At 47.2% G+C, this 26,803-nt stretch overlaps 1 protein-coding gene across 3 annotated transcripts in view; it reads left to right on the forward strand.

Annotated features, from left to right (window-relative positions):
• The first annotated feature begins 2,478 nt into the window (after positions 1–2,478).
• ZNF185 (zinc finger protein 185 with LIM domain) overlaps positions 2,479–26,803 on the forward strand; it is a 54,470-nt gene continuing 30,145 nt past the window's right edge. For all 3 annotated transcript variants that reach the window (XM_072876971.1, XM_072876973.1, XM_072876972.1), the window contains exons 1-5: positions 2,479–2,592; positions 20,953–21,028; positions 23,625–23,763; positions 24,356–24,415; positions 26,320–26,358. In XM_072876971.1, coding sequence (XP_072733072.1) covers positions 21,004–21,028; positions 23,625–23,763; positions 24,356–24,415; positions 26,320–26,358 — 263 coding nt within the window. In that variant the 5' untranslated portion in view covers positions 2,479–2,592; positions 20,953–21,003. The remainder of the gene's footprint in view (positions 2,593–20,952; positions 21,029–23,624; positions 23,764–24,355; positions 24,416–26,319; positions 26,359–26,803) is intronic.

Consider the following 26,803-nt stretch of genomic DNA (forward strand, 5'->3'; position numbering starts at 1 on the left):
GCTGGGCTGGCTTCTCTGGCACACCTGGATGGCAGCCTTAACTGCACCTTTGGCTCGTGGCCCAAGGAGGGAGTCCAGATCCGCAGCAGGGTGGGGGGGTTTCAAGCCAGACCCTCTTGGTTTTAACCTGGTACAGAGGAAAAAAAAATGCCCCTCTTGGATTCTGCTCCTGGACTGATGAAGATAAGGGACTTTTTGTTGTTGACTTCAGTACATGCAGGGTTTGCTCCAGAGGTATGCGGGTTAACTGTGCTGTTTCCAGATGAGGCTGGTCTTGCCAGTGAGACTGAGTTTGGTGGCTTTCTCCCAAAGCGTCATGAATTTGTCAGTATTTAACCTGTAGCTGCTAGCTTGGAAAAGCTGCTGCTTCTTGCAGTGGTTAAGAGTTACAGTTTTACTAGCTTTGGACTGTAGTTGTTGCTATATATATTGGCAAAAAGACCCAGTTTCACTCTCCCTACACGCACATGTGCACACACACACTGCATATTGAATGGAGTCCTAACATAAATCTGGAGTCTTTATCCCTAAGCCTCTTCTAGAAGCCACAGAGATGATGCTCCTGATCTGATTGTCTCAGTTAAGTGCCTAAAGTTAAGTAAATTGACTTTCCCTACAGACTTACTGGACGGTCTTTTAGCCTTTGGTCTGGAGTGACCTGGTGGTGCTGCATTTCAGCAGCCCTGTGGCATGGTGCTCTACCGGATGTCACACAGACCTCCCACTTGCTGGCAAAAAAACTTCTGCCTCTGGCCACTGCTGTGATTTTGAAATGTCATGTCATTAAAAACTGAATATGCTCCTGTAATTATGAGGAAGAAAAACACCCATCAGGGTTTCTGTGCCTGCTGGTGTGAGTGACATCCAGCTATACTTTGGAAAGAGTGGTTTATCTAAGAGCTTAATTGGGATAAAACCACAAAGACTTGTTTGGGACTGATTGTCCCTAACTGTTCAAGCTGCTGAGCACCATAGATGTACTTGCTGAGCTTTGTTTGCAGTATGGGAGTACTGTGAACTGTGGTGACACGACAGCCCTGGAAATCTTCAGTTCAAGGTAAGCTGTCTGCATGGTTGGCCATGGTTATTTTCAACTGAACAAAGAGTATGAAAAGCCTTTTCTACAGGGGAAAAAAAGAAAAAGAAGGAAAAAAAAAAGTGTGTTCCTATCCTACTCTCCTTACGGGGAAATAAAAGGCAAAGTTGTGGCTTACATTAGTATATTTGTATGCTAAGATGTATGTACGTATATACTACATTTCCCATGGTATCTAATGTCTCTGGCCCTCCGGTGTTTTCCTAGTCCATGTGAGAAAGATAGAAGGTCCCTTTCCATGTTCTGCCAGTCCCGGAAGACAACTGTTTTTGAGACTTCCTTCTTTCCAGGCTTTTTAAAGTGCTTTCTCTCTTTCTTGCTGTTAATTGGGAAAACCATGCCCTGAGAGGTCTGTGACATTCATGCTGTCCTTAGAGCATCCACTCCTCCGCTCCTCTTTAGCAACAGTCATCATGGCTAGAAGAGTTTCCCTGCTTTACTCTTTCTGCTGAAAGTGGTGTTTGGCAGCCACATGCTAAATGGTGATGAGGGTGCAGTGTTTTAGGGACATGATGTTGTCCTTGGTGATCATCCTGAGCAGACCTTGAGTCTCTGAAATGCATGAGCTTGATTCTCCTTGCAATTATATTACTGCAAATGAAAGCAACTCCCCTGAAGTGAAGGGCTACGCTGCTTCAAAACAGATGGGAGAGACAACTGGAGCTGCTGGATAGGTCTCGGGTTTAATTGCAATGATGAGCTGGTGCCTTTCATACAAGGTACTAACTGAAGCGCAGACATTGCCGCAGTGGAGCAGTGCACTTGCAGGAGGCATGGGTACCTTGGCACTGGAAGGACCGTGGACATAAGGGGAAGGAGAAGCTGTGTGTTGCTGCCCCTCCCCAGGACTGCAGTTCACAAGTGAATCATGGCTTCTTAAATAAAATGAAACTGTACCCCATTTAAATGGGAAATTAGCTGAAAGGGGGAGTAGATATAGCAGAATAAAGTCCCTTTTATTCCAACGTAGGCTGTCCATGTGTGGCAGTTGTAGCAGTATCGTAGTTCTCCCTTGGCTTTCCCAGACAAGCCTTAAATACATTCTCTGCTGTTCTACCTTGCTACCACACCCCGGACTTTAAGACCTGTCTTTGGAAGTTTTGTACATATTCTTGGACCTGTATTTTCAAGCTAATAACAAAATGTTACTTAATACTACACCTGTCTCCTCTTGCTTTACTCCCAAGAAGCTGCATGTGGCCAGTGTGATGTACAGCAGTGAGTAGGCAAACACTCTCCGTCACTCAACAAGTGCTGCTGTGCAACAGCCTTACATCTCACAACTGTGTTAGCCAGCAGCTGAAATTACGTAGGTAGTGATTTCACCAGAAAACCACGGCTACATTAAGTGAAATGAATTGTCTCCTTTTGTCCCTTCTCTCAGGAGCATTGCCACAGGATTAGCACAGCGTGGAGAACCCTGTGTGGGACTGATATGGATTTCCAATTGGAGTAGCAAGGGAGCTGACTCCTGAAATGGAGGAGGGCTGTGTAAGGTCAGTGCTGAATCAATAGGGCTTTGGGTGGCTTCAGGAGGTTGAGCACAGAGGCTGAAGATTGAGGAGACTTTATAGAGAGTTGAGTTGACAGGGCTTGAATGGTAGTTCATGTTGTGGAGAAGTGTCTTGCCTGGCATTTCTCTGTATCTCACTAGGCTACGTGCGGTGCAGCGTGTCTTCCACTGACAACTTGTGCGTCCAAGTTGTTGTGATGGAGCTGCCAGCTCGGAAATACATTCTCTGCTGTTCTACCTTGCCACCACACCCCTGACTTTAAGACCTGTCTTTGGAAGTTTTGTATATATGCTTGGACCTGTATTTTCAAGCCAATAACAAAATATTACTTAATACTGCACCTATCTCCTCTTAGTTAATTAGCAGTTCTTTGCTGTGTTCCTTTCTTCTAAGGAAGAGCGCAACGCTGATAGACAACTAATGTTTTAGCCTGCATATGTGCCAGTTCAACAAAATAGTTGTCTGCATCTAGTAAAACAACACTCAGCTTCTGTGTGTATTGTTTTAGGATCTCCTTATCCATTTCTTTTGGTGTTTAATATTAAGGTGCTTGTAATAGGTGCCTTTTTTTTTTTTTTGAGCACTCATTGTGGAACAGTGTGTTCACACTGGGGAAAAAAGCGTAGTCCTTAGATCCTGGGGTGTCCCTTCTGCTTGCTTGGCAGAGGACCTATTGTACCTGAAAGGCTGGCCAAGCTATTAGTCACTATTATTTCAGGAAAGAACCTGAACGAACCTTCAGCAAACAATGGGATGACTCAGGGGTTAGTGAAAATAAAGCTGCACTGTCAGCTGGAACCCTGAAGCAGAGGATGCTTTATGGAGGTCTAGGGTCTGGGCTGCATTTTAAACAGCCCACTTTAAACGTTTTAAATTTTCCTGAGTTGAACACCCCTCTGTGCCCACTCCAAGCTCAGGATGCGGCTTTGTGAATATTACATCTTCTCGCCTGTGCTTATCTCAGCTGGGATCACCAGCAGCCTCTGGGGAAGAAAGCTCAGCTGAGCCTGTGCCACTGCTGCTGGTGTTGCAGCTTGAGTAGATCAGAGAGAAAGATCTGGGATTGGAGTAGCAACGTTGACATCAGGGCTTTTCAGACGTTATCTTCGTTGTGCTGCTGGGAGCCAGGGATGGGTTATGTTATAGCACATCCCAGCCCAGCCGGCTGGTGGTTTGCCTACCATCCTACAGCAGATCAGTCGCAGAGCTGCGAGGAGAGCACAGGAGCACTTCTCTCCACCAGTTCATCTACTACAGACTTGGCATTACTTCTGATCGGTTCATAGGGGCAGGGGAAAGTGTGCTGGTGGGGACAAGTCCTGACAGATGCTTGGTTGGGGCTTTATTGCTGCCTTCTTACCAACCTGTGGCAGTCCTGGGCTGAAGCCCTGGCTTCTCAGAAGTTCTCTAAACTCATGTCCCCAGCCACCGGTCTTTAGGAACTGGCAAAAAGCGTATCCAAGGGTCTTGCTGTGTCCAGTCAGAGACTCACCAAAGCTGGGCCTCGGGGATCTTGTGGTGACCACAGCAATTAGAAGGGGAAATAAACTGAGGAAGAGCAGAATACCTGGCAATTTTCTCTGCAGTGAATAGTGATAATCACACCGGTGTACCTCATTTAACTAGTTAGAAGTAGACAATCACTGTTGAGTGCTAATTACAGTCCCTGATGCTACCTGGGTACCACTGCTGTAAGCGGCTCTGAGGCTCAAGGGCTTGCCGGTATCTGAATAGCAGTGGGGTGCCTGCTCCCCCTTCCTGGGGGGCAAGCCTGTCTGGCAATGCTTGGCTTGAGAAGAAATGCTGTGGGGTGAGAGCTGGGGGGCTGCTCTCTGCTGTCCTGTTGCAGCACAGGGCTGGGGAACATGGCATTTGCTGGAGAATGCGAGGAATGTAGAGGAGAGCTTACAGGGAGGGGAGACCATGCCGTCTGAATGGAGAAACCTGTTTGATTCCCCTGAAGGGCAAAACACACCCAAGTCTCCTCCTCAAAACAAGGCTTGGCTTCCAGGAGCCAGCCCTCTCGGTCCGCCTGGCAGGTAAGCTCTCAGCTTCGCCCACAGCTGCCTTTGCTGCCAGGGAGGATCGGAGATACCTGCTGCGAGTCCTTGGGGGGCAAAAGTGCTGGGAGATTGGTTGCAGGCTGCTCCGCATCAGTCTTCTGCGGGGAAGCCACAGCTTGAGGAGCCTCCGCAGGTAGGGCTGGGCAGGGAGGCTGGTCCTCTGGCCCTTGCAGAGGACAGCTGGGGTGCTGCTTCTCTCTGCGCTTCACCTGTTCTCTCTGCCTGGGGAGGAGGAGGAAGAGGAGGGCTGTCCTTTCCTAACCTGCTGATGCAGGGATCTGGCGGGGATGAGGGAGACTTGAACCGATACTTTAAATTCTCCTCCTGCATGGGGAAATGAAGCTGTTTTCTGTAGTGTGTTGGACCAAAGTGCAGATCTAAAATGGTACTTGAGTACTATAGGGATGGTGTTAGTACAGGGACGCAAATGAGGCAGAAGAAGGGAGATTTGGGTATGGGTCTCTGTTGCTTGCCCTTGTCTGATCACTGAGTTCCCTCCCTTCCCATCACCTCACATCTTTCTAAAATCTGTCCCCCTCTTAATTTACTAGGTAGAGCAGGGGGCATGGCAGTGAGCTACCTGGGGAAAAGTCTGTGTGTGGGCAGGAGAGAGCAGAGTTTGGACAACATGGGTAAAATTTGAGCCTGTGACCCTTGACAACCTCTTGAGAGGCTTGGGGTAAGCTGCACCACTTTCTGCTTCTCCAGCCCTACCGCCCCAGGACCCGTGTGGGACGGAGAGGGGTGCAGATAGAGATTTTTCTCTCTCTCCTGCTCTGCCTTGTTTTGTTTCTCTCTGAATTAGTATGAAATCAGCACCCTGGAAAGGAAGGGATGGGAGCGGTAAAGCTGGTACAGAGGAGGCGAGCACCTCCCTCAGTCCTTGCTTCATCCTACCTCCAAGCGTGGTGAATGTCTTCTCCATTTCCCGGTCCCCACCCCTCTGCTCGCCCTTGGCTGCTCCAGGACAAAACCCTAACAGGAGGACAAGCTGGATTCAGCTGGACAGGCTGCTCCACTGCAAGCTGGGGAGCAGAGATGTCCTCCCTCATCAGATTGATCAGGATGTTGTACTTAGGCTAGTTTATTTTATTCATCCAGCCAGAGAAAAAGCATTACTTTTGTTCCCAAAAACTTATCATGTTTTCATTGGAAGTCCCAATTTCCATAAATGACAGATTTTAATTTTCTTTTACAAAAATGTTGTTTTTTCTTGGCAAAACTTTGTACTGTCTCTACGATGTTGTGAAGCTTCAATGAGATTTTCTGTCCTGCTCTGTTTGTGGGTCTGTGATACAAATGCAAAGCTCTGCTTTTGAAAGCAAAATGTACTTTTCCTTCCTTCTTGCTTTCATCTTTAGACATCAAGGCTTAAGGTCAATGGCATGTGGGTGCGGTAAACATCCTTTACATCCTTCTTCCTTTTCAAATACAGAAATTAGTTGAGCAATTAGGAATTAAAGCCTTGTAATTACAGTAATGAAACTGTATACCCAGTATAGTGAAAAATTATCTAGTCATTTTTGGCAGTAACAGCAGCGAGTTTTTGTGTTTGGGGGTGGTCATGCTGTGTAGGTTTGTACAGCTCCTAGCACAACAGGGCCCCAAGATAATCTCTTGGGATAGGCAGGTTTGCATGCTGCTCTAATTAAGTTTATGCCACACTTTCCTGACTTCAATAGCTCATGTCTTTGCCAACTTCATCTGGTCGGAGTGAAATTTTTTTTTGTGGGGTATGTGGTTGCAAGTGAATTAAAAGAAATTATAACTGTGCGTTTGCAGCTTTACTGCTGTTGTCTCGGACATGGCTGAAACGTGTCTGCGTTGCTCATGTGAATGAGTTCTGTGCACGGTTCCCCATGGCAATTGCAGGTTTTCATCTCTCTTTTACCCGTGCTGGGGGAAGAAGAGGTGTTCGCTGTCCCCAGGTAGCGGTGACCAAGATCTTGAGGAACTGTGGTGCCAGGCTGAGGCTCTTCACAGAGACCCTGCACAGCCAGCCAGGCTCCGCTGCAGCTGCAAGTGCTTGATGCTTCTGTGGTTCGTATTCAGGGTCGTGTTGGCCACCCTGAAAAAGGTGGGCACACAGTTTGATGACCATGATGCAGTTTAAATTATTTGACTAGCATCATGGAAGAACTGTGTGGCAGAGGCATAAAATATCACCTGCAGTGGAGTAACCATCCATCCTCTCCAGCTGCCACCTGATTCCTCAAACACCTCTAGCAGTGGTTCCTGCGGAAAGAGCTTCCTCTTGTAGCCTGGCTTCTCCTTAGAGCCTCTCTGCATGCGCTGAACAAGGTAGTGACGAGCTATTGTATTGCATGAGCCTAGAAGGGTTGATTTAACGTTGTCTGGACTGCTTCAACTATGGCATTCCTTATCATTCACAAGCTTGACTTTAGAAAACTCCTAGTGCTTCTTAAATATCACCAAGTGTGTATGTAACAGTGTCAGTGTTTAATAGTCACTGCATGGAAAAGGGGGAAGGCAAGAGTAAAAAGCTGGTCCTGCAGAGAAGCTAAGCATTGTCCAAAATGTGCAGACTCATCACCCTGCCTGTATGGATGACCATTCAGCTGGGGTTTAGCATTATAAACCTTTCCGCTGGTCAGAGCTGGTTATGCATGAGTTTATCTCCATTTGGAAGCCCACAGCCATCCAGTTGCTCCTCATACTGAGCCGATATCGGGATACTGCATGCTATTTGCCATTGAGGCTCAGTCCAAGTCCTGGAGCGTGCCTCAGGCTGTGGGTCTGGACTCTCAGAGACTGACTGACAACCTCCCACTTCAAACACATTCAGCCACCTGTGTGCACGAGGTGGGATGAGATCCTAAATTGCATGTTGCGAGTTCACAGTGTGATGCCTGAAGTGTAATTCCTGTTGCCACTCATTTCCCCAAGTGCAGACAGTGGGACGGAAGTGTCCATCCTTCCCAGGTGTGGGCTGTCACTCAAATCAGAGTTCAAAGGTGAAATAAATCTAGTTTTAAGAATGCTGGCTCAAAAATGTCACAGCCACTGGGTACGAAGTGCTAATCCAGCATAAACTTCCTTTACCGGTTCAAACTTGCTGAAATGAATTTAAAGGGTTAACTTTGTTCTGGCAGGGTTTATGCTAGATCAGGTACAGTCTATCCACGCTGCTCTCACTTCACAGCAGATCAGGTAACAGCTGACATAAAAGCATAACATTGGCACAAAGTTTGCATTGTGTGCTCTGGCTAATGCAAGAGAAATGCAAGTATGTGCCCACGCCTAATCCAGATCACTGGAGGGCAGTCTGACAGTGCACAGATCTGGATTAGCAATCCCGCAACCTGAATACTGCCTTTCTGGGGCAGGGTGTCTCATGGCTGTGTGTAACCTACGTGGAGAAGCTTCCTCTCCCTGGCTTTCCTTCCTCTGGGTTTGTAAAAGTTGGGCTTGATCTGCGGAGTGTTAAACTAAAGTCCCACCTTTCACCATATGGACTGGAGAGTAGGGACTTGGACCCTGATTTACATCTAGATGACAAAATTCACAGCAGAGTTTAGGAGGTTCAAATGAAGAAGGTCCCAACCTTTTGAAAGCTTTAAATACATTTTAATTTGAGGACTGTGAAGGTCAGAATAGGCATCAATTATCATTAAATCAGGATATTCTTCCTCATGACTGACCTCAGTCCTGTTTGCGGCTGAGGGCCAGCATTCAGGTCGCTGGCCAAGTCCTCCATTAGTACACAAGTTCCTAGCTGGTGAGATGAGTTTTGTGCTTCTACCCAGGAAAAGGAGGAGCATGTGAGAGCTCCTTGGAAAGCAGCGTGACAGCACGGGTGGTCTCTGCTAGCAGGCAGCAGAGCCCAGAGCTGCTGGCTGCAGGTCCTGGATCACTGTAGGTGCGATAGGATTGCTTTGCAGTTGGTCGCATAAGTGATGCCGCATGGGCTTTGGGCTGAAGGAAAGTAACACTGGTTTAGGACACAGTTTTTCATCTATTAATGACCTTTCTGTTGAGGCACCGAGAGTTTAACTCCCTGTTGCATGGACTAGGGAAGGCAGCAGTGCATGGGTCGGCTGTGGGGTACCTGTCCAGAAAGGGTCTGACTGATACAGCATTTCCTGGCACAGAGCATCTCACCATGCAGCTCTTGCAGGAACCAGCACAGTAAAGTGAGTCTGGTGCCCTGAACATCAAAGGGAGATCCTGTCCTGAGACCGAGGAGCGAGGCACTGGGAACAGGAGTGCTGTAACATGAACTCGGTGGCTGGCCTGGGCTGTGCGGACAGTTCAGGAGTCTAAAGGGACCCTGTGGTGCTCCCCAGGAAAGCTGTATTTACAGGATCAAAGCAGCTCTGCTTCCTTTCCCAGGGCATTCATTTAGTCCTCAGAACTAGGTCCAACGTCGGATCCAGCTCATCACCAAGATGAACGGAGGGCAAGGTGGCTATTAGGCGCAAAGGGGCTATTACTGCAAGTGCCCTACAAAAGCCTGACAACAGCAGGCTAAAAAATTGTTATTAACATTTTAAAGTTGCAGTTGAGCCATCAAAAAGGAGGATGGCTGGCAGGTTTTTCTTCTGTGCGTTTGCAGGTAATAGGAGCTGCAGTCAGCTTTTAAAGACTAGTAAGTGTTTCATCTCCTGGAGTATAATTACATCTTTTTAAGTGGCTTACATGGAAAGCAGAATCATTCCCAATTAAGTGATGGGCTGCTGATTTCAGGCACTTGGAGAATTTATTAGCAAAGAGTGCTGGGCTGGCTGTATGTCAGCTCCTTCGCAGAGGACTGCATGAGTGGGCAAGGATATATCCCCCTCTCCTTCTGCCAGCTGCCCAGGGCCAGCTGCAGCCTCTGTGGCCTTGGGGAGAGTGGTGGCCATGGGGACAGACAAGAGCACAGCTGTAGTTACTCCCTTGTTCAGCCCATGGGCTGTGATCCGTAGGGATCGCTCCCTGCTAAGAGTAAGAGAGGAGTTTATGGTGCCTGAGCCATCTCGTGGCTCCTCTGCTTGGTACCACTGATGACAGTGCCCACTGTTGTGGTCGTGTGTGTATATCGCCTGCCCCCGGGCAACCAAACTGAGCTCTTCAGCTTGTTTCACATAGCACAGCCACCTCCTCACCTGGGAGGGTGTGGGTTTTCACCAGGAGCCACTCTCTGAAGCGCTGCTGAGAGACAGAGACTCTCTATCCCATTAGCAGCAGTGACATACTTTGAAGCCACTTTAAAAACTCAAAGCGCATTGAAATACCCGAGACAGGGCAGGGACCACTGCAGCACCCGGGAGCGTGCAGAGGGAGAGCTGAGCTGGCTGGCTGCTCGCAGACAGACGCGCCCTGAAGATTGAAATCTAAACAAGGTTTCAGCTCCCTTTTCCTTATTAAATAGCTTGTAATTGCTTTCATTCACGTGATGAGGATCTTCAGAGTTAATGTCTTCAGTGGGAGGCAGTGTATTGGCAGGCACTGTGCCCTTCCTGCCTGCAGTCAGCAGATTGACTCCAAAGTGAAGGCTGTCTGGCTCTGTAGCAAAGCTGCTTGTGCACCCCAGGGGCTCCTAGAGGTGGACATAACCTGCATGTGATTTTGAGGACCATGCTTGGTCAAGGGTCTTGGTGGTGCTCCGTGCCTTTGAAAATCAGGGCTTTTGTATAAGTAGTTAGCATGGATTTAGCTAGCAGCTCCATTTGAAGCATACAGTCTCAGGACACGGTCTAATAGGATTTCGGTCCTGCGCAGGCAGAACATTTATTTCTTGTGCTGGGGTGCTCGTGTTGGATGCTTTGTCAGAAGAAATGTAGCCATCGTAACACCCATTTTTATGGGTCTCCTCTTGCCTGGGTCATCCCAATGTTACATCCCAGAGGCTGCTGTTTGAAAGCTGAGCACTAATTGCAACCAGCCAGCATAAAGGTTGAGGGACTTGCAGTGAGAGTGTTTTGACCATACTGTGAAGCATGAGGCTGAGCTGGACTGTAAATCACAGATGATTCAAATATCAGAAAGCGTATCTAGCCTATAGCTGTCATGTATTCATATTGGGCCATTCATATTGGGCCAGGGATGGCCAGCCAGTTTCCTTTATCTTGATGCTGCTTACAGGGAAGGGCTGGAGAGAGAAGCAGGAGGGGGTGAGGGGGCCAGGCTGGGAGATCCCTCTGGCTTGTGAAGTGCTCTGCAGAATTAAGGAGATTGTAAACTGTCATAGTCGGGCCAAGTTCATCCCTGCTACTCCCTGAAATCAGCCCTGCATAGCTGAGGGAGAAGGAAACCTGGCTTATCAACAGAGGTTCTCCTGGTAATATCACTCAGATGATCAACCTCACCTTCTCTAGCGTACCCAGCACATAGCTCCACCTGTGCTACATACCTGAGACCTGCTATCGCAGGGAGGGGAGAGGCAATCTGGGTTTAATTGCCTGGAAGCTGGTCAGATCCTGACTCATAAAGGGCTTGTGAGAACTTGGGGAGAGGAGATGAATTTAAAAATTGCTCTGTCCAGTGGCCAGCATGTCACTTCTCCGCCATGTAGGACCAAGGCATTGGTGGCAGTTTCAGTTGACCCTGTTTCTCTGCTGTTATTATCCATGCTGGAAACATCCCGTCAGAGACTCAGAGCCTCAGTAAGGTGCCAGCCTATCTGAATCTTGGCTGTGGGCAGATCCAGCAAGGGGGAAGGACAGGTCTGGGAAACAAGGAGATAACAGATGAAAGAGATGACAGTGGTATCAGGGCTAAGCAGCACACCAGGGATGAACATGGAGTGGAGAAGCCTGCAGCAAGCCAAGAGGGCAAGGTGGAAGGTTTGGAAGAGCAGAGTTGTCTATTTATGCTGTTGTGGCAGGATCCCATTTTGGAGCGGTACGCTGAGATAAAGGGTTGAATGGTCCATGCTTGCCCCTCTGCTCACCTGGCATCCAGTGCTGGGTGTGAAGTGGGTACAGAAGATCCAAGTTTCAACAGACTGTCCCAACTCTACTCCCAGGGTAGGATTTCACCACAGGCACTAATGAGGGCACAAGCAGGGCCACCACTGGGTATTCCTGCAAAACACTCCCATGATGTGCTGCTCCCGGCTAGCAGCTGGGAGGAGAACAACACTCCTGTAGCAAGGATCAAGCTTCACCTCTTGCCTAAGAGCAGAGGGTGGCAGGGCAACACATCCATCGGAGGAGGAGAGCGGAAGCCGGTGGCATTGAAGCAGGTATGTCCTCAGGAGCACGTGAAGATATACCCTGAATTGAAAGCTTGGGCTGTGGGTAGAGCATTTGGTGAATTTTAATAGGGGAAGGGTCTTCTCAGGGGTTTTTGGGTTGGGTTTTTTTGGCTAGGATCATGGTAAAGGAGACATTGGGAGTACTTTGGGGAGGCTGTAGCTAGCAGCTGCTTTGCCTTGTGAACTTGGACTGGCAGCGATGAACCTGATACAGCTCTGTGGTTAGACTTGCAGAATTAGCAACACTGAACCCTTTCAAAAATACATGCAAGTTTCACTAAGTTTTTATTCCCAAGAAAAAAGAAGTTAAAACCTGAAACAAAAGGCTAACTTCAGCCTTTTGTACTGAAACATTTTCATTTTATGTTTTGAAACAATGTGGGGTTTTTCCTCAATTTTCATTGAATTTTGTTTAAAACATATATAGCAGCATAACATGCAACTAAATCCTTTGGCCGATTTGTCATGATCTTGTCTGAATTTTTCCGTTTGCTGAAAGCTGTGTTCTCACATCAAACCAGAACAACCTTTTTCTATGCTGGAAACGATCAGTGAATAAAAATTCCTCCATCTTTTGCCTGTTCCTTAATGATGCCTGAGAAATGAGTAAGCCCGTAACCCACTAATTTCCTACTCCTCTTAACATTGCACTGCTACACTGAAAAAGCAGATTATGGAGAGGGGAGATGAATGCCCCCTCCCTGCATGCCAGCAGCAGGGCATGATTCAAGGCCTCTAAAGGATGCCTTTGTGCAGGACACGAACACCCGCTCTGGGAGCTGAGACAGGCGATGCCACCGGCTCTGCTTGCTGACGCCGGCCACGTCAGCGCCTCTCAACAAAGAGGCAGGTGTGTTCTCTGGGCTGCGTGCGGCACCAAGTAGCGTCTTGGGCTTCTTCTTTTATTCTCTTTATTAAATAGACTCAGAGGCACCTGGGGACTTGGTTTTCCTTTCCTCAAGTTATGGCAGTGAGGAGTTAACCCCTCTCCTAACAGTGGTGCTGCCTCTATATAACAGGCTCCTAGTCACTTATTATACGGCTCAGGGCTCTTCCCTTCATTAGAAAGCAAACCTGTGGGTTTTTTTTTTCTCCCCAGCTTTTTCCAGTCTGCAGACTGCATTTCCTATGGATACACCTTCACTGCTTGGGGACTAAACATCCTGGCTGTAGCCTTTCCAGACTTACTTTCAGTAAGGGCTTGTTTCTATAAGCTGTCTGCAGAACCCAGGGGTTTTAAGGATCAGAAGATGAAAACTGTAGGCATTTATCCTGGGAAACAGAATCACTTTGATTCTGTTATTTCCCATTAAACCTCGTTACACAGACAGGCTTTTGTGAAGCTGTTTCTTCAGAAATTCAGTAGCTGGTTTGATTCAGCCCATGAGGGCTCTTCTGCAGTTTGGTGCGTTTGCTCACCAGGTTTGGGGTTTGTTTCTCATGGCCGCAGGTGTTAATAACCCCCGTGTCCAGCATCACTGGGGTTGGGGCTTACTGTGACAGCTCTTAGAGGTTCCCCTGGTTTCCCTTACTGTTCCCAGCTAAGGGATTTCTCACAGAGCCCTGTGCTTCTGCAAGTAAAGCACTTACATCTTCATCTTGTTTTAAGGTAAAAAGTGTGGTGGAATTGGCACATATTTACCAGTCTATTTTTTTTCTCCAAAAATAAATATTTTTGGAGAAAAAACAACAAAAGCAAAACACTCTCCAAATATTGCTTGCTGGAAGAACACAAGTCCCAGTGTTGTGTACCATTTGAAACATCCATCCAGAGCTGCGTGTGCAGAAATACCAACGTGCAGTGACTCTACTGAGTCCAAAGAAAAAGGAACTATGTAGAATAGGAAGAGTATAATGTATTTATGCCTAACTACAGATTAAGCCCCAGAAAGGATTCAGCATATATGTTCTTGGTCTAAGTGTCTGTGCACTGCATGTGCTGCAGTGTTTGTAACCCACAGACATTACTGTGAACTGTTTTGAAGGTAGGTGGTATTTGGTATTTGTGGCTGGAAAGCTGCCTGGCAGAGAAGGACCCGGGGGTGTTGGTTGACAGCCACCTGAACATGAGCCAGCAGTGTGCCCAGGTGGCCAAGAAGGCCAACGGCATCCTGGCTTGTATCAGGAATAGTGTGGCCAGCAGGACTGGGGCAGTGATCGTCCCCTGTACTGGGCACTGGTGAGGCCGCACCTCGAATGCTGTGTTCAGTGTTGGGCCCCTCACTCCCAGAGAGACATGGAGGGGCTGGAGCGTGTCCAGAGAAGGGCAACGGAGCTGGGGAAGGGTCTGGAGCACAAGGCTGATGGGGAGCGGCTGAGGAACTGGGGTTGTTCAGCCTGGAGAAAAGGAGGCTGAGGGGAGACCTCATCGCTCTCTACAACTGCCTGAAAGGAGGCTGGAGAGAGGTGGGGTCGGTCTCTTCTCCCAGGTAACAAGTGACAGGACGAGAGGAAATGGCCTCAAGTTGTGCCAGGGGAGGTTTAGACTGGATATTAGGAAATTTTACTTCACTGAAAGGGTTGTCCAGCACTGGAACAGGCTGCCCAGGGCAGTGGTGGAGTCCCCATCCCTGGAGGTATTTAAAAGCCATTTGGATGAGGTGCTCAGGGACATGGTGTAGTGGTGGGCTTGGCAGTGTTAGGTTAATGGTTGGACTTGATGATCTTAAAGGTCTTTTCCAACCTATACGATTCTGTGATGCTGTGAATTTGCACCCTGTTGTGCTCTGCATGGACAGTACACATGGCTCTGTGAGTCACAGACTTTTTAAAATAGATGAAATCTAGATTATTTTAGCTCAGGAGAAGTCTATAAGAAGGTGCAGGAGGAACTGAAATCTGTCTCATGCTCCCTAGAAATTTTCTCTAGACTTTGTGTTTGACAGGTAGGTCATGGATGGATGTACCTGGGTCTTTTATTGTCTGTAGCGATGCCCAGCTGTCCCTGCTGAGGAAGGAGTCACTCCCACAGGCAGGTTTAGGCACCATGGGCAGTCCGGGGGTTTTTTATTGCCTGTTTGATGTCCTCTAGCAGGTCATGCTCACAAGTTCATGTCGGTCCCGTCTCTCTCATTGCCCAGGTAAAAGACCTACTGCCGTACACCACAGCTTCCTCTAAGCCCAAGTGCCAGAGCTCTGTCCACATGGAAATCAGTATATAACTGGGAAGAAACATAGTGCCTGCACTGGCTTTGTTTCAGTAAGGAGTCAGGGCATGGCAGAAGCACGGACCTGAACAAGGTACCTGGGAAGTCCCATGGTACAGGTGCAGCCTCAATCTACTCAGCAGCAAAGGAAATAAATGGACATCTGTCTGCAGCCAGATGTAACTCCTTACTTTCTGTGACTGTTTTCAGAGGGGGATCACCTCTCAGAGCTGGTGTTTTGCAAGCCAATCTCGTATTTATTTCAGGATCCCAGGGCACTTTGCAAACATTAAGCCCGAGGCAGCTCTGTAAGGTTGTCCAGGGAAAGTGTGTTAAGGGAATCATCCTTCAAAGTGCAGCCATTTCAGAGTAAACTGGGTAATGCTTAACGGTGCAACAGAGCCTGCAATAACTGGTTAGATCAGGAAGTGAAGAAGGATTATTGCTCATTTACATAACAATGGCACCCAAGGGTGCCAATTAGGATCAAGGGCCTATTGCACTGGTGGTGTGCAGACACTTAATAGGAGTCAGCTGGCTCCAAAGGGCCCCCATTGGACTTCTGAAGGCAAATCTTCTGCATAAATAGGGACGGAATAGGGATTTTTATTTAAATAGATTTTTTTTTTCTCAGATTTTATATTTGTTGTGAATGTTTGGGAGAAAAAATACATTCCTGAACAGCTCTGCTTGGTATCTAAAACAGACTGACTTGGTGACTTACTGTATGTCCTTTTATAATAGAGATGTTCCTAGTCACACAGCAGAAGCATTTTGTATTAGGTAATGAATAAACAGAGGACAAAAAGGTGTGTCCAGCCTGGCAGAGCTTATTTTCTAACTATAAGGCAAGAGGGAAGGGATGGATCTAGTTTGAGGCAGAAGAGGTTTTGGTCTACATGAGAGGTGGAGATCTCCACATTTTGTAAGCACGGTGACGGGAGTTTGCTGCTGTGTGTTTGGAAACAGGTGATTACAGAGATGGGGAAGTCGGTGTGGATAGGGTTTAAAAAAAAAAAGAGAAAATGGAATTCTGCAGTGGTGGAGAGATAGAGGACTGTGGGACAATGAAGGACAGAGATGGTTGGGGGCTGCGTGGAGGACAGGAGTGGGAAAGGTTACAAACTTTTCAGCTTTACCTGCTTGTCTTTCATCCAGTGCCTCAAAATCTGAGACCTGCTTGTTGGTGAATGGAGATAAGGATCCCAGAGGTTTTCAGGGGACAGCCACCTTTGCGTACCAGTAAAGGAAGAAGTGAGTTGTTTGCTGTCGTGCTCCTCTCCAGTGCTACATGCATTTCTGTGGTGCTACAGGTCTAGAAGTTCCTGTGCATGCAGAGTGCTCTCTGTCAGCACTAGGATGCTGTAGACACGGGGACTTGGAGTTCCCAAAATACAGAGGGATCCATTGCCATGTTTCCTGTCCTGAAGCATCATTTTTGGGCCATGGCGAATAATCTGAACTGCGTTCTTCCCTTTTGTCTTTCATTTTGCCACAAGTGCCAGGTGCTGGGCTAATGTTTGAGTTGTGTTGGCAAGAGGAAGCCAGGAAACAGCATGTCTCTGGCATCTTGCATAGAGGAAAGGGTTTCTTCTGGGGCTTTTTTGAGAATCTGTCCTGAAAAGATAGCTGCAGTGGTGTATAGCTGGAGGCTGTGCTCACAGCCAGCTCCAGAGGTTCACAGATATCCCTCAGCACTGCCAGAAGAGAGGTTTTTCTTTGCTCCCAAACTCATGGGCCATGCTCCCAGCTTCTAAATGACTCTCACAAGGTGGAATGCTGCTTTTGGATTGTAAAACCTCCAGAAATACTAGCCACTCCAGTGAAGCCTGGGTCTTAACCCACTGGGAGAAAAAGCATTTGTCTTATCTAAAGTCTGGAGATGCTCAGAGCTGAGGAATTGCAGACCACGAGAAGTTTTTTGAGTATCGATGTTTTCCCCTCACCTGCTGAGTTCAGATCTCCAAGCTTCATTCAAGTGGCAGATAATGTTCTTGTTCTCCAGGTGGGAAGCAGAGCTGTTGGGATCAGCTGCAGTCTGTTCCAGCACTAAGCAAGAGCATTTGTTTCTGTACCAACAGAGGAAATTGTTGTATCCTATGGCTGTAGTTAATAATTCCCAAATAAGCTGTACCAACAAAAACACTTTTTGCCCTTGTAACTTAACATCACACATGGAGGTTCCAGTAGCATAAAATCATATTTTTGAAGAAACACATTCCCTAGCAACATTTTGTCAAGGAAGATTTCGGAAGTGCTCCATGTTGTCTTGTCACAGCCTTTTGTGGGAATAATGGTAGGCAAGCATTAACAGCTGAAGACACCCTCTCCAAATCTAGAACTGAGTTCCTTGAGATTTACTGCACTGCAGACTCACAAAAATTTGAATATAAAGGCAAAAATGCTTTGAAATGTGTTTTGAGGTCCTATAGCACATATTGAAGCCTAAATTCAAATTTTGGTGAAGAGGGGACGCTGTTTCAATTTCTAAGCCGTCCTTGGAGCAGGGAGAAGCACTTTCTTTCCCAGGAGTGTTGTGTCAGTGCTCTAGAGCCAGGCACCCTCTTGCTAATTCTGTCGGGCCCCAAAAATCCTGTGCATCTTTCTGCACAGCAGTATAGCTTGAGCAGATGGACTGGGATGTGGTCCCATTGCAGCCTGTTGTAGCCTGAGAAGCTATGTCTACTGTTTCTTATTCTAACCACCAACTGCTGGAATATCAAAACATGGACAGATACAGTTAGGAGGAAGACGCAAACATTTTTCTTCATGGTAGTTTGCCGATCTGTCTGTCTTTGGTTTGGGTTAGTGAGTCCCATGTATCTCTCTTGTTCTCGTTTCTTCATCACAGCTACTATCTTGGCATCTGTAGATGTCAGTTTATCTGCCAGGTATCTCTGCCAGCTAGCATTAAAACAAGAAAATGAGCTTTAAGTTTCTTATCTGAGAAATGCCGAGGTATTCTAACTGCAGGATTCATGGTATAACCTGGGTTGATTTGTCTTTTAATGTTCTAGTCGCTGAGCAGGCACTAAGCACACATAAGATCGGCCCAAAACTTTACCAAGTCCAGTATCCTATGTCCAACAGGAGCCTACAGCAGGCGATTAAAGAATATGGGCAAGAAATAGGGTACTTGAGTTGCTCTTTTCTTGCTGAACCCACTCATCTTCTGGTGATCTTGTTTAGGCTGTATTGCCTTGATCCTCAGGTGAAAGGTACAAATAGCCACTTGATAGCCTTCATTAATGAAAGAGAGAAAACTACGTTATAAGGAAGCAAAGAGCTGACTCCTCCATCTCTCACAGAAGGACCTTTGCACCCCTCTGCACCTGCCACAGAATATTTGCCGAAAGCTTCATTCTGGACTCCTTTGTTATGGTGTGGGGCAGGAGAACAGCCGGCTCTAACCCCCAGCAGTTTCTGCCAGTTGAGCAGTAGAGACATCCCGATCGGTCACACTGTGCAGGTACACCGTCCAGAGCTGCAGCGGGCCTGACCTCAAGCGTCCGGACTGCTGCCGCCATTGCATGATTCATAGCTGGAAAAAGCAGGCTGGCAGAAAACATTTGCCAGTCCCCCAAAGCCAAGCCTAGTGAGCGCCACCGACATGTTCCAATGCCTGTTTGTCAAGCCAGAAATATCAGTGGAGTACAACAGTGTTTGCTGTGGTCCCTCCCAGGATGATGTGAGCCGGGAAGAGGAAAGGCAGGGCCAGAGGAAAAGGCTTGGCCAATGTGTAGTTGCTGGCACGTTTTTATACACATGCTGAGTGCCACCCTTCGTGGCTTCCCTTCCTTTTGGGTGTATTTGTTAGGGTAATTGTGTGAGTAAGAAGCGAAGTTTCTGTTTAAGCAATAAATGGAGACGTCGTTTCTCACAGGGCTAGCGCGCAATGCCTGCAGTACGTGCCAGGCAGAGCTGCGGTGCGTGACCGGGAGCGGAGTTCAGTCCTGCACCTCTGTGAGCTCCAGCTCTTGCTCCAGCCCTTCCCGAGCATCTTTCCTACATGCTCCTAAACCCCTGCTTATTACTCTAAAAGATCTGTGCCGGGGGGCTAATCACCTCTCAATTATGCTGCTAGATAGGTAACAGCTCTCCAGCTTCCAAATACCTCCATTATGTGACAGCATGTAGCCTATATCTACTTCTGCCCTTGATTTACCTTGGCTCAGGGCCGTATCAAACTCTTGGGATAGTTCTTTTCCACTGCTTCTCATCCTCCACTTGCTTCAGCTTTATTTTGTCCTGGAATAGGAAAGAATTTAATAAGTAGAAGAGAGCACCAAATGCACCTCCAAATTGCAGTTAGCAGGGTAGCTGTGGTCTGAATCCACCTTGCTCAGATACTGTAGGTAATGAAGGCTCATGGCTTCGCTATGTGCAGCTCCAAGATGCTGTGGTTTCTTTTTAATCCAAAAATGGTCAGATTACAGGTCTGTCAGCTGTGCTCCTGCAGACTGCAGCCACGTCTCCCACCTTTAGTATAAAGATACCCAAGTATTTAGAGGCTCTTCATGGATATCTAGGACAATGCAACAGTTTTCGTTTCTCTCTAAATAGCAGGGTCAATTAAATTTGCGTGGGAAGGGGGATCTGGGAAGGATAAGAAGAGAGGTGGGCTGTCTGCTCATGGTGAAAGCTGAGTTAATGTTTGGGAGTGTTCGTGAAAGGGAGAGGGAGCCCTGGGGTAACAGCAGAGGGCTTGTTCACGATCTCAGTACAAACTGGATGAGGAGTGGATATGCAGTAGATAGATGTTCAGCTGAGACAAGCCAAAGGAGATTTTGCCAAGGAGCAATGCTATGAGATCAGTGCTCGGCATTCCTTATGGGCGTGTGGCTTCACAGCAATATTGCAGGGACAAGCCCACCAGCAGATAATAACAACCTAATTTTAGATTCACAGACTCCCGAATAGGGTTGGGCATTTTTATTAATGAATAGCATAGTCACTTAAGAATCCAGGTTCAGCAGATAGTTTTGGCAAGGAAAGAATGGAGGGCTGTAAAAGCCGGAAGTTGCGCTTGATTTTCTCTGAAACAAGGGCTCATCCCACAGCTCACCTGAAAAACTTTAGAGAGTGGAAAAAGAAAATAAACATTTCTGATAAAAATGTAATCAGGTGCTGAATTAACCTGGGTTCTACTAATCTCAAAACAGTGGGTTCATTTTGAGGGGTTTTGCTTTCTTTTGTTTGTTCGTTTGTTTACAAATTAAAAAACCTAATTGTCTTGGCAGAATCTGAAACAACCAGGTTTTTTTCCTGACTTTTAGTTTGTGGTTGGTTTTGATTCAACTGCAGCACTAAACAATCAGTGCTTTGCAGATTCCTAATCTCAGAGCGTCTCCAAGGTTGTACATCCAGGAGTTTCTCCTGGCTGCTTTACTGTGGTCATTTGAAGGAGGGGCCCAGCTGCCATCAGAAGCAAGAACTAACTCTTGCTTCTGAGACAGGCAGTAAGACCTTCTCTCTGCTGTATCTTGGGGGAATAACAGATATCTCTGCCGACTGAAATTTGTCAGGAGCCCTTATGTTATACTCCCACTGGACAAAAATACCAAGGTTCACCCAAGCAGCCTCAGCTGCTCTGAGTTCTGTAGACTCCAGAAGGTCTGTCCCACCTGAGTGGCTCTGGGCACTTTTGCTAAGGTCTCCTCCACCGCTTTCCTCCCAGACCTGGAAGGACCCGTCTGTCATGGCCAATCTGAAGACTTGCTGGTGTGGAGAACACACCCATTTGATTTTTCCTATCCTTGATGCTGAAGGTACGTGGCATGGGGAGAAATCGCAACTCTGGTATATGTCACAGTCTCCCCATCCTCCAGGCTCTGTGGCTGTGAACTGTTGTGATGCTCTCCCTTCCACATAACTTTGAAGTTTTTTATATCAGAACTACTAATCTGCCTTTCCCCTTTTTCATTTATTCCAGGGGCTTGTTGTCTTCAGACAGTAACTGAAGGGGAAGGCGCTTCTGAGAGCCATGATGTCCCTAGGTGTCAGTAAAGGTAATTCCTTTCCCCATCCCGAGCAGTTGGGGATCTGTCCACTGTCATGGCTTTCCTTTGCCTTCTTTGCTCAGTTGCATCTGCTGTAACCTCTCTGCTCAACTCCCCCAGTGCAGTGTGTCCAAGGGTAGAGGACACCTCTTCCTTGTCTGGGACCTGCTCCAACCTGTAGTTCCAAAATTACGTGCATTTGGCTATAATTTCAGTATCCATGAAGGTATAGAGAGCTGGAGAGCTTAGAGCCTGGATGAGGTTTTGAGATGAGCAAAAGACTAATAAACTGCTATATTATTCTCTTTTCAAGACCCTCCTTAAAATTCTCTGTCTTTGAAATGTCTACTGACAATACAGCAGTAATTAGCAGCCAGTGCAGCAGCTGACCAGGATGGCTTCCCTGTATCTCTGTATACCCACACCCTCTTGTTGTCTCTTCTAGAGATAAAAACCAAAAGTTTGTGGGCTGAAGACTACCCTTGTGCAGTGTGTAATATCCATACAGTAACGAGAAGACTACCTTTATTATTCATAAACTCCTAATAATGTCTTATTATCAAAGGAGTGTGGAAAAAGTCATACTGGGGCTACAAGGTGCTCTGCGATGGCCCAGGAACATGCCCAAGCTGTAGAATTCTGCGGCAGACTCTGAGATTTAATTTTTAAGCAACAGACGCTCACAGGACCTTTAGATGTGAATAGATGGGATGATGCTTCCAAATACATAGGTAGCCTGAAACAGTAATGTGGAGAAGAGTGGAAATGCCTTATTCGTTTCCATTAGGCAATAGATTTAACTTTCAATTTCAGTGCTAAGAAAAGCAGCCCTTCCCTTTCCAGGTGCTCCCCATGAAGAGTGTTACTGCTGGGCCCTAAACTGCACCCTGACGTAGATGTGGCCTGGCATAACTGTGCCTTTTAACTGCTACTGCTAATTCCACATGAGGAAGGATATTCTCTTCATTGCTATAGCTATAGTGTTTTCCTTAGAGACGACCCAATGTGACCAGTTTTAAAAAAAAAATCTTACCCCTACTACACAACATATACTTGAAGTACATGACCGTGTGTCAGAGATTAATCAATTTACCGCATGTCAGCTGCTCAGTGATAACTATTTCTGGGCAGCCTTCTAGCCTATCACGAGCACAAGATAGAGACTTAGCTGACCCTCCTTTCCTGGTAGCTAAATTGAATTATTTCATGTTTGCCACAGGCTAAGAGTGTGCAGGCAGGCAGTTTCCTTGGCTTGGATGATAAGAAGTTAGTTGTAAAGCTGCAATAACTTGTTGGTGTCTCTAAACCCCTGAGCTGTATTGGTCCAAGTGCGACAAGGAGAGCAGGCTTGATGTTTTCAGCCTTTACCAGTCATTTCCAAAATGGCAAAAGATGGAAGATAGTCAGAAATATATAGAAAAGGAGATTTCCTTAGCTGGTCTTCATCTTACAATTTCCTCATGGGAAAACAGCTATTTCCCTCAGAATAAAATACTGGATGGTGAATTTCCAGTTAAAATGCCTTTTTTTTTTTTAATCTTCTTTCTTTTTTAAATAATGTCCAGCTGCAATCAGTTTGGCCCAGCAGGACTTTGGCACTCAAGGATGACGGAAGCCCTTCACGTCACCTGCACATTTCCTTCCCTTGTGAGAGACTGTTCCCCCTTCCCCAGCCTCCCATCTCCTTCCCTGCCTGCTTCCAATATTTTTGGCTTTAATACTCCTCCCCATTAACCTGTGCTTTTTTCACTCAATCTTCTTCCCACTGGGAGGACTTAGCAACTCCTAATCCATGACCTCCTGCAATTTCCTACATTCTAACTTTATATTTTAATTGCCATTGCTGACTTTCTCAACCAGAGAGTGTAGTTGTGGTTCTTTGCCTGAACAGAGACAGGGAGCAGAGTGAGGATGGTGGCAGAGTTGCTGTTGGACAGCAAAAGAGAGATCATACAGGGTAGGACATTTCCAGATTTGGGCCAGAACCACACCGTTAGGGAGACATGGTTTGAGACTATGTTTTTGAAACTGAACTTTGTAATGGAAATGTGGAAATGAGGAACCAAAGGACGTGTCTCCTCCAACTCTGACAGGCCACCAGAGAAAGCTGACAGCTGGGTGTTTGCATTTATGGCTTACCTCTGTCCCCCAACTCTTGGCTCGGCTTCATGCTCCAGACATATCATCCTCTCCCACAAACCAAAAAAGCCTCGTGCTAGAGCTGATGCGATGGGAAATGCCAGAGGAAACTCACTGCTTTGTAAATATGTGATTAGACCACCCACTGAATGTCTTTGGTCTTCCTGAGAGAAAGTGACTCATTAATGTTGAAAAGTCCTCTGAAAGGAGAGAAAAATCTCTATGAGTCTCTGTAGAGGAGGTGATGCATCAGGGTAGACTGATCCTGAAGTTTGGATGACAGCTTGCTTCCATTTTTCCCCAGAAGTGGCAAAAGACTCATTCAGTGTTTGAATCTCTGACTGAAAGGAGACCCGTGCTCCCTGCTGTCTGAGATTTACCCCGGCTCACCTGCTGACACTGTGAATTCTTGCCCTTTCTCAGCAACCCTTCTCCTCTCTCCTTCCTTTCCCTCTGCCTCTCCTAGGACGTGTCATTCCATCCACTGATGAAGACCGCAGGAGGATCATTAAGCAGATGAAGGTTCGCACCACCCTGAAAGGAGATAAGAGCTGGATCCAACACCATAACTCGGACTCTGAGGATGAGAAGAAGAGCAGCCCACTGTAAGTGTGGCCACCGAGGAACGCTGCTCTTCTCCTTTCCCTTTCCCTCATTAACCTCCCATGAGTACTCTGTTCTCCAGCCTGCAGAAGAAGCACACGTGGTGCTAGGATGTTTTGGGGTCCCCGTGATGCCAGGAAATGACACTGCCAAAGAGAAGTGGTGCTCCTGTTCAATTTTGATAAATGCAGGCTGGGGAGGAGCTCTGAGAAATGGCCTTTCCTGGGAGCTGGGAATCCAGCAGCGCAGGCAGATTTGAAGTCTCAGGAGAACTCCAAAGTTTTTTTTAAGTCAGATTGTGTTTCACCATTTCCAGAGTGACAAACGAAGGGGCAAACCTTGATGAGAGAGAGTTTAAGTGATAAAACAGCCAGGTCTGCATCTCCCCCTGCGGCTCGCAGGGCTGTGTCACACAGCCACCCCTGTACTGGGGAACACCACAATCTGCACCAGCTTCTCTTTAATTAGAAACAAAACCAAGCCCAAATTGGTCTTCTCTTAGCAACTCTCTCCGAAAACATCACTGCCGTGTTCAGCAAGGCAGCTCAGCAAAATCCGAAGTTAATTATGTGATTGTGTTTTCTCTTTACTCAGGTCTGGACGGGCCAGTGGGGGATCCCCAGCCTCAACACCTATTGCTCCCCAGAGTGACAGGTAATTTTGGGGACCCATCCTGTTGCTTCCCTTCTGTGTTATCCCATGGGATGGGTGCATGCTTTCACTGGTTCTTCACAAATGTCTGCTCTTTCTTCACCTCCTCATAGCCACTCACTGCTGTGATTATGTTGAAAAATACAGTCCCTGAGGAGAGCCTGCATTGTTCAGTATAATGTCTTACAAACTGTAACCTCATAGAGAGCATGGCTTATCTCGTGCAAAGTCCAGATGGATTCATGTCTTTAAGGCAGATGAATGGCTGCCTTCAAGTCCATGATCCCACAAGATTACTGGTGCATATCAGCTCCTGTGTTGGTGCAACAACTGTATGCTCTAAGCCTGGGGGCTCCTCAGAGCAAGCGAAGCCCTGTGTGGGAGCTGAATTTGCGTCAGGGCCAGAGCATGAGGGCTCTTCAGGAACCCAGGAGCTTGTAGGACTAGCATCCTAAAATATGAAACTGTTGGAAAGAGCTTAGTCATATGTGAGAGCTCTTTGCTAGCTGCAGTGCCATTGCTGGGAGAGCATTGCCCTCTCCCCTGAGCAGTTTCCTGCTTCCTCTCCCTTTTTCTGTGCCAGCTCCTGTCACTTCTTGTTGCATTTAGACAGGATGGTTTCCCTGGTGTGCCCTACCTCTTTCTGCCTCCCTCTGTAGCATAGTGCTTTATCAGGCACAGGATAAGTAAAAACAGGGACATTTGTGACACTGGAAATGTGGCATCTGAAGGGACATCTTCACACAAATGTGTGAGGGCCTGAAGTTGACAGAAGGTGAGTGACAGGGAGTCCAGGACACTCAGGATCTGTTTATACTTCAAAGTGAGGACAGGCATTCGTATGCCAAGCTGGACAACTTCTCGGCTTCCCTGCAGCTCTCATTCAAAGCTCAAGGCTCAGGGAACAGCGAGGCAGTGGGGCTGAGAAGGGCTACACCCTGCTGGTGCCTGCTCTGAGGATGCTGCAGAAACAAGAGCCTGGGGCTGTGCTCAGCACTCATTGTCGTCCAGCTCATCCCATCCGGAGAGCTCCAGAGCTAGGCTTAGCCTGCAGTGAGTTTCCATTTCTGTGTCTGTGAAGGCAACTGGATAAATTTGAGCTTGGCAGCCACCTCAAGCACATGGTGATGGGCAGTGTAAACCTGCCTTCCTGCTAAGCTCTGACCTGACGGCTGATCCTGCTTGGAGCAGGAGGTTAGACCAGAGACCTGCTGAGCTTTCTTACTGAATTATCTTGTGATTCTAAGGGCGCCTGGACAGACAGGAAAAGAGGCCATGGTATCTGGACAGGGGTGAAGGGAGCCTGTCTGAGCTCATTTGATGGGAACCAGGTCCTTGAGGCCCATCCTGGTCCCCACCTTGCTCTCTAGAAGACGTCTCCAAGACAGCTTGAAGCAGGTTCCAGGGATGCTTCTTCCTGGGATGCCCTGGTACAAGAGGCCAGATCCCCACCTGACGGTATCCCTTTCCTTTCCCTCCAGGGGAGCTATGCCGCACTCCCTTCCTGAGAATGGACCCTCAGAGAAGTTAGTGTGAAGATGGTGTTTTCCTGTGATAAAACAACCAGGATCTCTACTATACCTAATTTCCCCCCTCTGCGCCATCAATTTGCAGACTTAATTTTGAGCCGGAAAACACTGTCAGCATGGCTAATTTTAACTGGCTAACTCCAAAATTCACTTTTCTTATAAAAATCTTTTATAGAGCTTGTTCTGATCATTATTCATTATTTTTAAAGAATCCTTCCAAGGTTAATTTTGGTGCAGCACCTGAGGCATCACTCAAGGCCCATTTAGCTAGATTTTTGGCATGACAGCCATGTGGACATTTCCCTTTAATACTGGTGCTGTTGCGGTTGTTTTTTTCCTGGTGTTTGTTAATTCACTAATGTCTGTTTTTTGCCACAGGTCTTCTGCCTCCAAGCCTCAATCCGGTTACCTCATCAGGTTGGTATAGAGTGGCATATATTTGGGCTGTAGGGGAAGGAGAACTAGATCAGGAGCAACAAGCATGAAAAATATTACTATCTCTTGGGTTCTCCTATTAGTTAGGAACATTACAATGCTCAGGGAGTACCTTGGTGAAGAGATAGTCCAGAGTATTTTGTTTAACAGGTAGTTCGATGGTGATGTTAACAGAAAATCAGATCTCCTCTGTATGATACAATGATCACACATGGAAGGATTATCGTGCTATGAAAATGTTCCACCATCCTTGTGATCAGCACAGCACCAGTGATGGGGCTTGTGTGCTTCAGCTTCCTCTGACGCATGGGCTGTTGCCCATGGAGACTCTGATGCCACTGTAATCCTAAACAGGTTGGCAAGCCCTGTGATACCATACCCAAGCCTGTCTGCGAGCTGATTTTACTGTGTTGTCTAAGGCCAGGGA

The sequence above is a fragment of the Ciconia boyciana genome, chromosome 12 (genome assembly GCF_034638445.1).
Source record: "Ciconia boyciana chromosome 12, ASM3463844v1, whole genome shotgun sequence".
Taxonomy (NCBI): Eukaryota; Metazoa; Chordata; class Aves; order Ciconiiformes; family Ciconiidae; genus Ciconia; species Ciconia boyciana.